The following is a 13,601-nucleotide window of genomic DNA, read 5'->3' as shown; positions in this document are numbered from 1 at the left end:
CTCCTTTCAATTCCCTTCAACAAACCCCTTTTCCCCTTTTTCTCCCCATTTTCCACTTTTTGGATCCCCAAAAATGATGAGGGCGATGAGGGCGGCTGACGCTCCGTGACTGCCCCCTGGTGCCCCGCGCGAGAACAGCACCCACGGCCGCCCTTCTCCGCCCCTCACACGGGGCAACACCGCCTTGGGAGCACCGAGGGGACACCCCAGCCCGTCCACGACCGATCCCGGCACCGCCACAACCGATCCCGGCCCCGCAGATCCCACGGGAACCTCCCCGGCCCCGCCGGCCCCGCCGCCATCACCGCCTCCCCCTCACGGCCCTCACCGCCCCTCCCGCAGCCCTGAGCAACAGAACGCCGAGCGGCGGATTCCGCCCGGTGCCTCGCCGCGCCCATCGAGGTGTCGGCGGATCGACTGGCTCAGCCTGGAGGCGCGCGGCGAGGGCGGGGCGGGGGCGGGTGGGCGCCGCCATTTTGCAGGAAGAGGTGAGGGGGGCCGGGGGTTCCTTTTGCTTTTCCTCTTTTCCGGGTTCCTTCTCCCTTTTCCCTTTTCCTTCTCCCATTTTCCCGTTTCTTTCTCCCTTCCCGTCAGCTTCCTCTGCCTGTCCGCGGCAGCGCCGCTGCTGGGAGGCGGGGAGGCCGTGCGGGGCGTGAGGGGGCTCCGGGGCTGGGGAGTTCTTCTCTTCCCTCTTCCCTTCCCTTGCCTCGTCCCCTTTCTGTTCTCTGCCCTCTTCCGTTCTCTTTCGCAGGGGTGTCCGGGCCTGTCAGCGAGGGGAGAGCAGCGTCTGCCATGGCCAATGTGAGTGAGTGACGCCAGAGCTTGCGGCTATCCCGGGAACAGCGCAGTTGAGGATTAAATGCAATTACAAACAGGTTTGGGTGGGGAGAAAAAAAAAAAACCCTTAAAAATAATTTAATTCCGTGGGCAGGGACAGCTCCCGGTGTGCTCCAAGGCTTGCAGGGGTTCAGAGGCAGCCACAGAACCTCAGGGGGAAGAATTTCTCCCTAAAATCCCAATGCAGCCCCCCTCCGCTTTGAACACCCCAGCAATAATAACGTCATTAAGGATTAAATCCATTTTTTCTGGGCTCAGGCACAGAGGAATTCCGTGTTTCGGAGCGCTCAGCTGATTTGGGGAGCATCAATCACCTTTTATTGATTGTTTTTATTGCTCCCGCCGCGGGGACATGAATAATTCATTGCTTCCCTCGCTGGTGTTTCTCGTGTCGCGCCAGGTGTGTCAATATTTGCATGAGTGAGCTGTAATTAGCGACATCTCCCTGTTAAGTCAGGCTGATAATAAGGAAAAATTATCTTTTCTGCTAATTACATGTTGTCTGTAATTGTTTACATCTGTTTGTAACATCATCATCATCGTGCAGGAATTAATTCCAGTAGCGATTTGATGTGATAAAGGAAAAGGATTTGAGTGGAATCAGATTTTTGTTGTGCTACAGGAACCTTTTAAAGCTGTTTTAGAAGGAGACAGCTCCAGGCTTGAGCTGGAAATAATTGATTTAAGTCATGCATTAAATGTGTCTTGAAGCATTTGAGTTTTTTTATAATTTGGTGGAAATTATTTTGTATTTACTCAGAAGAGCTGGATGAAAAACTGCCTTAGGTCCTGATGCTTTAAATACAATTTTTGCATTAAATATCCAAATAGCACCATTTGTTCTCTTTTTTTAAAAGTAAATTACTTCTGAAAGTGCCTTTTTTGCATTAAATATCCAAATAGCACCATTTGTTCTCTTTTTTAAAAGTAAATGACTTCTGAAAGAGCCTCTTTTGATGTAAAATTGCATGAATTTTTTCCTGAATCAAAGCTGCAGCTCTTGGGGGAAATCCTTTTGTGTCATTTTCCCAAATGAAAATGTACTCCTCACCTGAAAAGTTGAATTTTCCAAAAACCTCCCACACCGTGGCAGGTGGGATTTGTGTTTTCCAGGAGATAACCATGGAGACAATCCTTATCCATAATTTAATTTAAACTGTGGGGTTTCTGTGGTGCTATTTTAAATTTTTCAGGGCTTTTTTCTTTGCTTGGAACAACAAAAGACAAAAATAACAATAAAATATTTCTACAACTTGATGTTTCAGCTGGCCATAATTCAAATTTCAATGTGGTTATTGAGGGAGGATTTTTGTCACAGAGCTGTGTTTAAATGATTCTTTGGATTTTTAGTATGAAATTATTATTTTATTTTATTCTTAAATTTATTTTTTTTTCCTCCTCAGGTGCTCTGTAACAGAGCAAGATTGGTCACCTACCTCCCAGGCTTTTATTCCTTGCTCAGAAGAGTTGGGAATGCCAAGGCTTTTTCCACTGCAGGATCTTCTGGCTCAGATGAGCCTCACGTGGCTGCTGCACCTCCTGATTTATGTAAGAAAAAGCACTTTTATTCCCTGGAAATCCTAATTTAGAAATGGGATTTTTGACTTGGTATGAGAGAAAAATCAAATTTGTGAAGAAAAGCAAATTTACAAAAAAATAAGCAAATTTATTCCCTGGAAATCCCAATTTGGAAGTGGGATTTTTGACTTGGTAGAAGGGAAAAAAGTAAATTTCAGAACAAAAAGCAAATTTAAGTAGAAAAAGCACATCTAGGAAAAAAGCAAATTTATTCCCTGGAAATCTCAGTTTAGAAGTGGGATTTTTGACATGATAGAGGAGAAAAACCAAATTCATTAAAAAAAGCAAATTTAGGGGGAAAAAAAAAGCACATTTAGAAAAAAGAAAAAGCAAATTTGTTCCCTCGAAATCTGAATTCAGAATGGGGATTTTTGACTTGGTAGAAAAGAAAAAGGAAATTTAAGAAGAAAAAGGAAATTGAAGAAGAAAAAGCACATTTGTAAAAAAGAAAAAGCAAATTTTTTCCCTTGAAATCCAAGTTTTGGAAGTGAGATTTTTGACTTGGTAGAAAAGCAAATTTATGAAGAAAAAGCACATTTAGAAAATGGAAAAAGCAAATTTATTCCCTGGAAATCCCAATTTGGAAGTGGGATTTTTGACTTGGTAGAAGGGAAAAAAGTAAATTTCAGAACAAAAAGCAAATTTAAGTAGAAAAAGCACATCTAGGAAAAAAGCAAATTTATTCCCTGGAAATCTCAGTTTAGAAGTGGGATTTTTGACATGATAGAGGAGAAAAACCAAATTCATAAAAAAAAGCAAATTTAGGGGGAAAAAAAAGCACATTTAGAAAAAAGAAAAAGCAAATTTGTTCCCTCGAAATCTGAATTCAGAATGGGGATTTTTGACTTGGTAGAAGAAACAAAGCATATTTAAGAAAAAAAAAAAAGCACATTTAAGGAAAACACATATAGAAAAAAGTAAATTTATTCCCTTTAAAGCAGGATTTGGAAGTGGAATTTTTGACTTGGTAGAAAAGAAAAAGGAAATTGAAGAAGAAAAAGGAAATTTAAGAAGAAAAGGCACATTTGTAAAAAAGAAAAAGCAAATTTTTTCCCTTGAAATCCAAGTTTTGGAAGTGAGATTTTTGACTTGGTAGAAAAGCAAATTTATGAAGAAAAAGCACATTTAGAAAATGGATAAGCAAATTTATTCCCTGGAAATCCCAATTTGGAAGTGGGATTTTTGACTTGGTAGAAGGGAAAAAAGTAAATTTCAGAACAAAAAGCAAATTTAAGTAGAAAAAGCACATCTAGGAAAAAAGCAAATTTATTCCCTGAAAGTCTGAATTTGACTTGATAAAAAAGAAGAGCAAATTTAAGAGGAAAAAGCACATTTCTAAAAAAGAAAAAAGCAAATTTATTCCCTTGAAATCCCAGATTTGAAGTGGGATTTTTGACTTGTGCATTGCTGATGTTTGTGATCAAATCCTTGTGTGGCAGAGGGGTTTCCCTGCTGGTTTGGGCATTTCCTGACCATTTTTGGTATTTCCCTGACTGATTTTGGAGATTTCTGGACAGGTTTTGGGGTTCCCTGACCATTTTTGGGTTCCCCTGACCATTTTTGAAGTTTCCCTACCACTTTTGGGATTTCCCAGCCCTTTTTGGGATTCCCCAACCGGTTTTGCGTTTCCCTGACCATTTTTGGGTTTTCCCTGAGCGGTTTTAGCTTTTGTGTCTGGTTTGGGATTTCCCTGACTGGTTTTGGAGATTTCTTGACAGGTTTTGGGGTCCCCTGACCATTTTTGAAGTTTCCCTGAGCGGTTTTGGGCTTTCCCTGAGTGGTTTTGGGCTTTGCTGAGTGGTTTTGGGATTTCCTGACCATTTTTGGGGTTTCCCAGACCACTTTTGGGATTCTCTGGCAGATTTTGGGGATTTCTTGACAGGTTTTGGGGTTTCCTGACAGGTTTTTGGGGCTTCCCAGCCATTTTTGGAGCTTCCCAACCAGTTTTGGGGTTCCCTGGCTGTTTTTGAGGTTCCCTGACCAGTTTTGGGTTTCCTGACTAGTTGGGGATTTCCCTGACAGGTTTTGGGGTTTCCTGACCCAGTTTTGGGGTTTCCCTGACAGGTTTTGGCGTTTCCCTACCACTTTTGGGATTTCCCAGCCCTTTTTGGGATTCCCCAACCGGTTTTGCGTTTCCCTGACCATTTTTGGGTTTTCCCTGAGCGGTTTTAGCTTTTGTGTCTGGTTTGGGATTTCCCTGACTGGTTTTGGAGATTTCTTGACAGGTTTTGGGGTTCCCTGACCATTTTTGGGGTCCCCTGACCATTTTTGAAGTTTCCCTGAGCGGTTTTGGGCTTTCCCTGAGTGATTTTGGGCTTTGCTGAGTGGTTTTGGGATTTCCCGACCATTTTTGGGGTTTCCCAGACCACTTTTGGGATTCTCTGGCAGATTTTGGGGATTTCTTGACAGGTTTTGGGGTTTCCTGACTGGTTTTGGGGCTTCCCGACCGTTTCTGGGGCTTCCCAGCCATTTTTGGAGCTTCCCAACCAGTTTTGGGGTTCCCTGGCTGTTTTTGAGGTTCCCTGGCTGTTTTTGAGGTTCCCTGACCAGTTTTGGGGTTTCCCTGACCAGTTTTGGGGTTTCCCTGACCAGTTTTGGGTTTCCTGACTAGTTGGGGATTTCCCTGACAGGTTTTGGGGTTTCCCTGGCCAGTTTTGGGGTTTCCCTGACAGGTTTTGGCGTTTCCCTACCACTTTTGGGATTTCCCAGCCCTTTTTGGGATTCCCCAACCGGTTTTGCGTTTCCCTGACCATTTTTGGGTTTTCCCTGAGCGGTTTTAGCTTTTGTGTCTGGTGTGGGATTTCCCTGGCTGTTTTTTGGGATTTCCTGACCGCCCTGGGTTTCCCGGTCCCTCAGGTCCCAGGACGGTGTGGCCGGACGAGCTGATGGGGCCCTTTGGCCCTCAGGACCAGCGCTTCCAGCTGCCCGGGAACATCGGCTTCGGCTGCCACCTGCACGGCACTGCCGGGCAGAGAGCCCGGCCCGCCCGGAGCCTGCCCGACCTCCTGGCTGAGCCCTCGGCCGGCGACAGGCACGAGTTTGTCATGGCCCAGTGCATCAGCGAGTTCCAGGTGAGGGCAAACCCTGCGCGGGAGAGGCGCAGCTCTGCTCCTCCTCCTCCTCCTCCTCCTCCTCGGGAAGCACAGCTCTGCTCCTCCTCCTCCTCCTCCTCCGGAAGCACAGCACAGCTCTGCTCTTCCTCCTCCTCGGGAAGCACAGCTCTCTTCTTCCTCAGGAAGCACAGCTCTGCTCTTCATCCTCAGGGAGCACAGCTCTGCTCTTCCTCTTCGGGAAGCACAGCTCTCTTCTTCCTCAGGAAGCACAACTGTTCTTCCTCAAAAATCACAGCTGTGTTCTTCCTCCTCAGGAAGCACAGCTCTGCTCTTCCTCAGGAAGTACAATCTCTTCTTCCTCAAAAAGCACAGCTGTGTTCTTCTTCCCCATAAAGCACAGCTCTGCTCTTCCTCCTCAGGAAGCACAGCTCTCTTCTTCAAAAAGCACAACTGTTCTTCCTCAAGAAGCACAGGTCTCTTCTTCATCAAAAAGCACACCTCTCTTCTTCCTCAAATTGTGTTCTTTCTGCACAATGTTCTGCCACAGAAACTGCCTCAAGTTGGTGTTTTAGGAGAACAAGATTTCAGGCTGGTTTGGAGCAGCATTTTAGGAGTGGTTAATGGGAGGATTTCAGTCTCCAAACCTGCTGTTGGCCAAGTCTCACCTCCTTTTACCCAGGAAAATTGAAATGTCTTTCAGTGTTTTATTGAGTGGGTCTGGATTTGCAAAGTTTGGGCAATATTTAGTTCTAAAAACCACAAAATTCACAGGGGAATCACCCAATCTCACAATGAGAGGTTCATCGTTGTAAAATTGAAATTTCCTTCAGTGTTTTATTGAATGGATCTGGTTTTGCAAACTCCAAGCAATGTTCTAAAAATCATATTCATGTGGAATTCACACCAGGAATCCCCCAGCCTCATAATGAGAGGATTCTGGCAGCCTGATTCATATTCATCATTACGAATATACCCAGTAAAATTGGGAATTTCCTTCAGTATTTTATTTCATGGATCTGGATTTGCAAAGTTTGGGCAATGTTTAGTTCTAAAAATCATGAAATTCACTCAGGAATCCTCCAATTTATAATAATCCCCCCTCTCATTATGAGAGGATTCTGGCAGTGTTCCAGATTCATCAGTATGAATACACCCAGTAAAATAGAAATTTCCTTCAGTATTTTATTTCATGGCTCTGGATTTGCAAAGTTTGGACAATGTTTAGTTCTGAAAGCCATGAAATTCACCCAGGAATCCCCCAACCTCACAATGAAGATTCATCATTGTGAAACTGAAATTTCCTTCAGTATTTTATTTCATGGATTTGCTAAGTTTAGGTAATGGTTAGTTCTAAAAATCATGAAATTCACCCAGAAATCCCCCAGCCTCACAGAGAGAATTCTGGCAGCCATTCAGAATCATCATTATGAATATAATAAAAATAGAATACAATTCTTAATAAAATTATTTTAAATAAAATTTTAAACAAACCAATTGTTAATTAAAATAATAAAATATTAATAAAATAATTTTAAAAATCAGTTTATAATGGCAGAATGATGCCAACATTCCCTCAGATTTTCAGTGCTGCTGCCTCAGCTTTGCAGGCCCCGGCTTTGGGGAATGCTCAGATTTTGGGATTCACTGAGAAAATCTCCATTGGAAAGTGCTGGATCCTGGATTTTGGGAATGAGTCATTGTGTCCCAAAGATTTGGGAAATATCAGCTCCTGGCAGCTCCCCAGGTTCTGGCTGCAGCTTGGTTGGATCCTAAAAGCCTGAAAAAAAGGGCTTTTTTGCCATAAAAAGCCACCAGAAAATTCTGCTTTAGTTAATTTTAGAAGTTAATTATAGAAGTGGAACTTCTATAATCAGGGAATATCTGAAATCTGTCAGTTAATAAATAATAGTTATTTCAAATAATTAATTAAATTTTCTGTATTTATATTTATATATATGTATATATATTTTCTATATATATCTGTATATATTTACATATGTTATATTCTTTATTTATGTTTATATTATATAGAATAATATCTTTGTGTTCATATGTATTCTGCTTTAGCATAACATAGTTCAAATAAAATAGAAAATGTTGGTATTTCTATAAAATACAAATATTTCTGTGTGGATTTAAGTAACACCAAAATCTATTTTACTTTTTATATCTTTTAATATCTCTTTTCATATATTTTCAGATTTTAAATAACTTAGTAACATTCAATATGGTTAATAATATTATTTCAGTATTTAATTTGAAAAGTGTGAAGTGCCACTGCAAATAATCTGAAACTGCTCAAGTGTATCTGATCACTCAACCCTGTTTTGATGTCCAGAGTTATTCCTGCTTGGTACTAACTGAGAAAATTCGAATTTTCCCATTTTTTAGGGTTCTGATGCTCCCCAGAAGCAGCAGATCAACAATGCTGAAACCTACTTTGAAAATGCCAAGGTGGAATGTGCAGTGCAAGCCTGTCCTGAGCTGCTGAGAAAAGGTTCATTTTTATTTCCAGCCAAGAAATTCAGCTTTAAATGTAAAACCACTGAATGTCAGTGTGGTGTAGGAAAGGTTAATTCAGAATTAACCATTACAAAAATCCCTTTGGACAGAATGGAAACCAATTGCTGTTTGCAATATTGAATTTTTTAAATTTTAAAATATATTTTTATGTTTGCTGTTGGCAGTATTTAATATTTAATTTAAAATGTAATTTTTAGTTGTTGTATTGGGAAATTCTGGAGTGAATTCCTTATCCAAAATCCATTTACCAAATCCTTTGGAATTGCTGAACAAAGCAACAAATGGGAATCATGGAATTTCTGCCAGTACTAAATTTGTGTTTTTAATTTATTCAGGAAGGAAATGACTGAAATTAAATGGGAATAAAACAGAGTAGAATGGAAGCCAAAGCTTTGCTGCTGACAATGGTCAATAGTTCATTTAAAGTGTAATTTTTAGTTGTTTTATTGGGAAATTCTGGAGTGAATTCCTTATCAAAAATCCATTTACCAAATCCTTTGGAATTACTAAATAAAACAACAAATGGGAATCACAGAACTTCTGCCAGCGCTGAATTTGTGTTTTTAGTTTATTGAGGAAGCAAATGAGTGAAATTTAATGGGAACCATTTAATTAAATAAGAAATAGAAATTATAAAAATAAATTATCAATTTATTTAATAATAATAAATATATAGATGAAAAAATATATTTAAATAATCAAGTTATTTATGTAAATAGTATATATTATTTAATATAGTAAATAATCATACTTTATAATAATATAGTTATTTAATATATTAAATAATCATGCTTTATAATAATATAACTATATAATTTAATATCTAAATTTTATAAATAGGTATGTAATTCATATATTAAATCATACAAATATCTATTTTAATATGAAAATTTATATATTAAATATAATTTGATTTCTATTTATCCTATAGAAATCATAATATAAATTTTATAAACAGGTATGTAATTTATCTATGAAATCATACAAATATCTATTTTAATATGAAAATTTCTGTTTATACATGAACTCTAATTTGATTTCTCTTTCTGGTATATAAACTATCACAATACTAAAAATGAAAATAGACTGGATTTGCCCAGGGCAGCGTGCAGAGCAGCACAAACTCCATTTCCTTCCCCGTTCAGATTTCCAGGCGCTGTTCCCGGAGGCGCGCCCCGAGCGCCTGACCGTGCTCACCGTCACCCAGAGGAGCGAGCACGACATGAGCGTGTGGAGCCACGAGGTGGAGGAGGAGAGGGAGCAGCTCCTGGACAACGTGAGCTCCTTCCAAAATCCCACTCTTACTCCTCGCTGCCTTTCCAGGCTTTGATTTGGGTTTCAAACATTTTTTACGTATGATCTGTATCATCTTTAGGCATTACTGTTAAAATATCATTTATAACACAATTATTCGTTGTTAATCAGCATTTACTATTTAAGATTCCACTGCACTTTTATACCGATCAAAAATGTAAAAATCACCTTTTCCACTTTCATGAATGGTTTAAATTCTTTTTACCCTGGATCTCAGTTCTTATACCGATCAAAAATGTAAAAATCACCGATTTTTCTTGGATCTTTTTCCACTTTCATGAATGGTTTCAATTCTTTTTACCCTGGATCTCAGTTCTTATACCGATCAAAAATGTAAAAATCACCTTTTCCACTTTCATGAATGGTTTAAATTCTTTTTACCCTGGATCTCAGTTCTTATACCGATCAAAAATGTAAAAATCACCGATTTTTCTTGGATTTTTTCCACTTTCATGAATGGTTTAAATTCTTTTTACCCTGGATCTCAGTTGTGTTTTTTCATCTTAACTTTGGCTTGTTCTTTCACCTCTAGAGGGCTCTGAAAATCCCTTTATTTCCCATTTTCCACAATTTTTCCATTTCCCCACCGAGTGTCGCTGTTCACTGCCCTTAGCACCTCGAAAAAAAAGAACATTTCTGCCTATTCTTTGTAAAATATCCCCAAACCCAGCAGTTCATCTGGAAATAAATCATATTTATGCTTGAAATTAATCTGGCAATGCCCTAAAATGCAAATGTGTGCTCTCTAAATCAACCACAAAAAGAAGGAATCAACACAAGATGACACAGAAATTAAAATTCCCTTCATTTCAGTGTGTTCTTCTCTTTGAATTATTTCTGGCTTGTTGCTCTTTGGTGTTTTAATCTGCTCTAATTATGTGTTAATTGGCATCTTTCTTCCTCAGGCACCTCCCTGTCAAGTCTAATCCAGTCACAGGGGGGTGTGAGGTTAAAACCAGCAAATTCACAGGGAAATATTGGTTTGCTTGCAGAATTCACCTGAAAAATCCTCATTTCAGGAGCTAAAAAATGAGGTTATACAGCCAAATAGAAATATTTGCATTAATCCAGATCAAGTGTTCATTAACCTCACCCTGAGGGACCAGGAGAGATCCTGGATCAGAAATGTTGTGCCTAAAATTGGGATGTTTGGGATTTAATTTACAGTTTGGACATAATTAATCATCAGAGCCATCAAACTTCAAAACACAGAATTTACTGGGGTAAATTTTCCTTATTGTGAACTAATACAGAATTTACTGTAAAGGGTAAAATTCCCTCATTTTGTATTGAAAAGGATAAATTTTCCTTATTTTGAACTAACACAGAATTTGCTGTAAAGAGTAAAATTGCCTCATTTTGAACTAACAAAGGATTTACACTAATGGGTAAATTCCCTTTATTTTGAACTAATACAGAATTTAAAGGATAAATTTCCCTCATTTTCAACTAACACAGAATTTGCTGTAAAGGGTAAATTTCCTTTATTTTGGACCTTTAAGGGACTGAAGGTGCATAAATCATATTTTTATCAATTTGGAACCTTGAGCTTCTTAGGGCACTAATTGCAGAGAAAATCCAATTTTTTACAACTGTAAGTAAATAGATTATTTTATTTATAACCTGTAAAGTTAGAAATAATTCTTTTTGTGTGATAACCTCATTTAATACCTTTCTTTTCCCAATTTTTTTCCCTTCCAGTTCATCAATGGTGCCAAGGAAATCTGCTATGCAATTTCTTCTGAGGGCTACTGGGCTGATTTCATTGATCCATCCTCAGGACTGGCAGTAAGTTCTTTCTTGCAGTGTGGAATTTGGCTTAAATCCAGCTTTTTCAGGATAACTCCTTGAATGAATGAAGATTTATGAGCTCAGCTGTGTCAGCTCTGAGGGCAGGGCCAGCACTGTCAGGAAATGAAATTGGTTTTTAGGGAACTGGAGAAGTTTTATGCCCCAAATCCCTTGGGCACTTTCTGCCCTGCCCAGGTAACTTGGGAACCCTGACACCTGTGCAGGTGAAGGCTTTAAAAAACCTCTTTGCACCTGTTAATGTTCCCTTTGTCCCCAAAAAAAATGAGCTTTTTGTTCCTGTGGAACACTGGGAGCTTTCAGTGGGAGGTGAATTTTAGTCTGAGCTCTGCTAAAACCGTATCATAGTTCAAGGGGACGGTGGCAAAGCTCAGCTTAGTGGGGTTTTATTTAAAAACACTACAAAAAGCAGGGATTTATTGTGTCAACAGAGGCAAGCAGGGGATGTCTGTAAGGCAGAACAGGCAGGTCAGGGGTGGAAAGGCTTCCCAGAATTCAGTGCATTGCAGGAATTAGGGATTGGTGGAAGTGGGGTTTTGTCTTCAGACTCCAGCAGTAACCAGGACCAGGAGTGGCTTTGAAGTCAGAGGCTTCCTCCTGAGATAAAGAACTGAAATATCTGTGTGCAGCTTAAATACCAGTTCCATTTAAATACCAGTTCAATTTAAATCCTTAGATACTAGTTTAATTTAAATACCTGTTTACAACTCAAATACCAGTTTAATTTAAATACTTAAATACCAGTTTAATATAAATACCAGTTTAATATAAATTAATATAAATAATATAATATAAATTAATATATAATATATTAATATAAAATAAATATATAATAAATTAATATATATAATATATAATATAAATAATGTAATATAAATTAATATAAATACCAGTTTAATAGAAATAAATATAATTTTTGCTTTTCTAACCAACTTTCTTTAGGGTCTTACTGCAAAGTGAAGCTGTTAATTTTTGCAGTTCCCTAGGAAGTTTCTCTCCTTAGTGCAAGTGCTGTTTGTGCTGTTTCTGGCAGAGTTCTGCCCTTAATTCCTGCACAGACAGCAGAACTTCCCAAAGGCGAGGGTGGCATTGGGATTGGAAAGGAAAAACCTTTCAAACTCCACACATCTGAACTCAAGCTTAACTTAAACTCCTCACGTGGAAAACCATTTTTCCCCCCTGGTCGTTTTCCTTTAGTTTTTCGGGCCTTACACCAACAACCCCCTGCTGGAGACGGACGAGCGCTACCGGCACTTGGGATTTTCCGTGGATGACCTGGGCTGCTGCAAAGTGATCAGGCACAACCTCTGGGGCACCCACGTGCTGGTGGGCAGCATCTTCACCAACGCCGAGCCCGACAGCCCCATCATGAGGAAACTCAGTGGCCGCTGAGCCCTCGGCTCCCTCGGGTTCTTCTCCCTCGGCGCGCTCAGGAATCGCTCACGTCCGAGCGTTCCTGGAGAATAAAAGTAGCTGTTATTTATTTCTGGTCTTTTGGGGAGTGTGTTCTCAGCACACGTGGAGGATGGAGAAGCAGAGGAGTGGTCGTTTCCTTTTTAAGTTTGCTGTTGTACCTCGACAGTTCTGTCTTTTCGCTGCTCGGTTTAGCAGTCAGAATCCTATGAAAATGCCGCTGAAATTCCCGGCAAATCTGCCATTCCTGAAATTAGGAACTGGCAAAAAAAAAAAAAGGAATGAGTCATAAAATTGTTCTTCCAGAATACAGAATTTAATAAAATCCGGGCTAATCACTCAGATGCTGTTGGAAAATGAGAATGAGGTCAGCTTCCAGTGGTCTCCAGCTCATCCAGAGACTCCACAAAAAGTCCTTAATTACCCTGGAATTACTCATCTCTTATTGTTTTTTGTCTTCATGGTGCTTGGGATTTATTTTCTCAGTGTTAGCTAAATATATTTAATTAGTTTATATACTTATATGTAATTTCAGGTTGCTTTTGTAACTTTCTTAGGTCATTAAATACAAAAAAAAAGAGGTAATGGGGCAAGGCTTGGATCTCATCATTGTTTTCCTGTACTTGGATGCAATCTAGACTTGCCTCTGGAATTTGGAAATGCAAAGAGCAATTAGGATCAATTATTGCAATTAGAAAGATGTTTCAACAGGAAGGTTCCAGGCTCCTCAGGTCTCACAAACAATCAGATCAATGGGGCAGGAATTCCAAGGCTCCTGAAACACCTGGAATTTCAGTGCCTTGCACTTTGGCTCAGGGGCTGAAGCAATAAAGCAGATTTGGATCTCATCCCAGGCAGTCTGGGGCCATTTTTCATGGAGCAATGGGACCTCCTGCAGGCTTTATTCCCCAGGAATGTGCAGCACCTCAGTCTGGGTGAGGACCCAGGGGTTTTGACTTGATCTTTGGTGTTACCCCAGGCAGTTTGGGGCCATTTTTCATGGAGCAATGGGACCTCCTGCAGGCTTTATTCCCCAGGAATGTGCAGCACCTCAGTCTGGGTGAGGACCCAGGG

The 13,601-nt window shown here is 40.0% G+C and overlaps 1 protein-coding gene across 3 annotated transcripts; it reads left to right on the top strand.

Moving 5' to 3' along the window:
• Positions 1-430: 430 nt before the first annotated feature.
• Positions 431-13,112, top strand: MMADHC (metabolism of cobalamin associated D). Of its 3 annotated transcripts, none has more exons than XM_041407118.1 (8): positions 431-488; positions 752-801; positions 2,241-2,385; positions 5,272-5,486; positions 7,860-7,965; positions 9,137-9,267; positions 11,007-11,093; positions 12,312-13,112. In XM_041407118.1, the coding sequence occupies exons 2-8, from the start codon at positions 793-795 to the stop codon at positions 12,504-12,506; spliced, it is 888 nt and encodes a 295-aa protein (XP_041263052.1). In that variant the 5' UTR covers positions 431-488; positions 752-792; the 3' UTR covers positions 12,507-13,112. The 3 variants fall into 3 exon arrangements, with proteins under 3 accessions (XP_041263052.1, XP_041263041.1, XP_041263064.1); XM_041407107.1 differs by having other exon boundaries at positions 9,077-9,267; XM_041407130.1 differs by lacking the exon at positions 431-488 and having other exon boundaries at positions 746-875; positions 9,077-9,267.
• Positions 13,113-13,601: the final 489 nt, after the last annotated feature.

This window comes from Onychostruthus taczanowskii, unplaced genomic scaffold (assembly GCF_017590055.1).
Source record: "Onychostruthus taczanowskii isolate IOZ18803 unplaced genomic scaffold, ASM1759005v1 scaffold10, whole genome shotgun sequence".
NCBI classification, from domain to species: domain Eukaryota; kingdom Metazoa; phylum Chordata; class Aves; order Passeriformes; family Passeridae; genus Onychostruthus; species Onychostruthus taczanowskii.
Note: the sequence above shows the minus strand (reverse complement) of the source record. Positions and strands in the feature narration are given on the sequence as shown.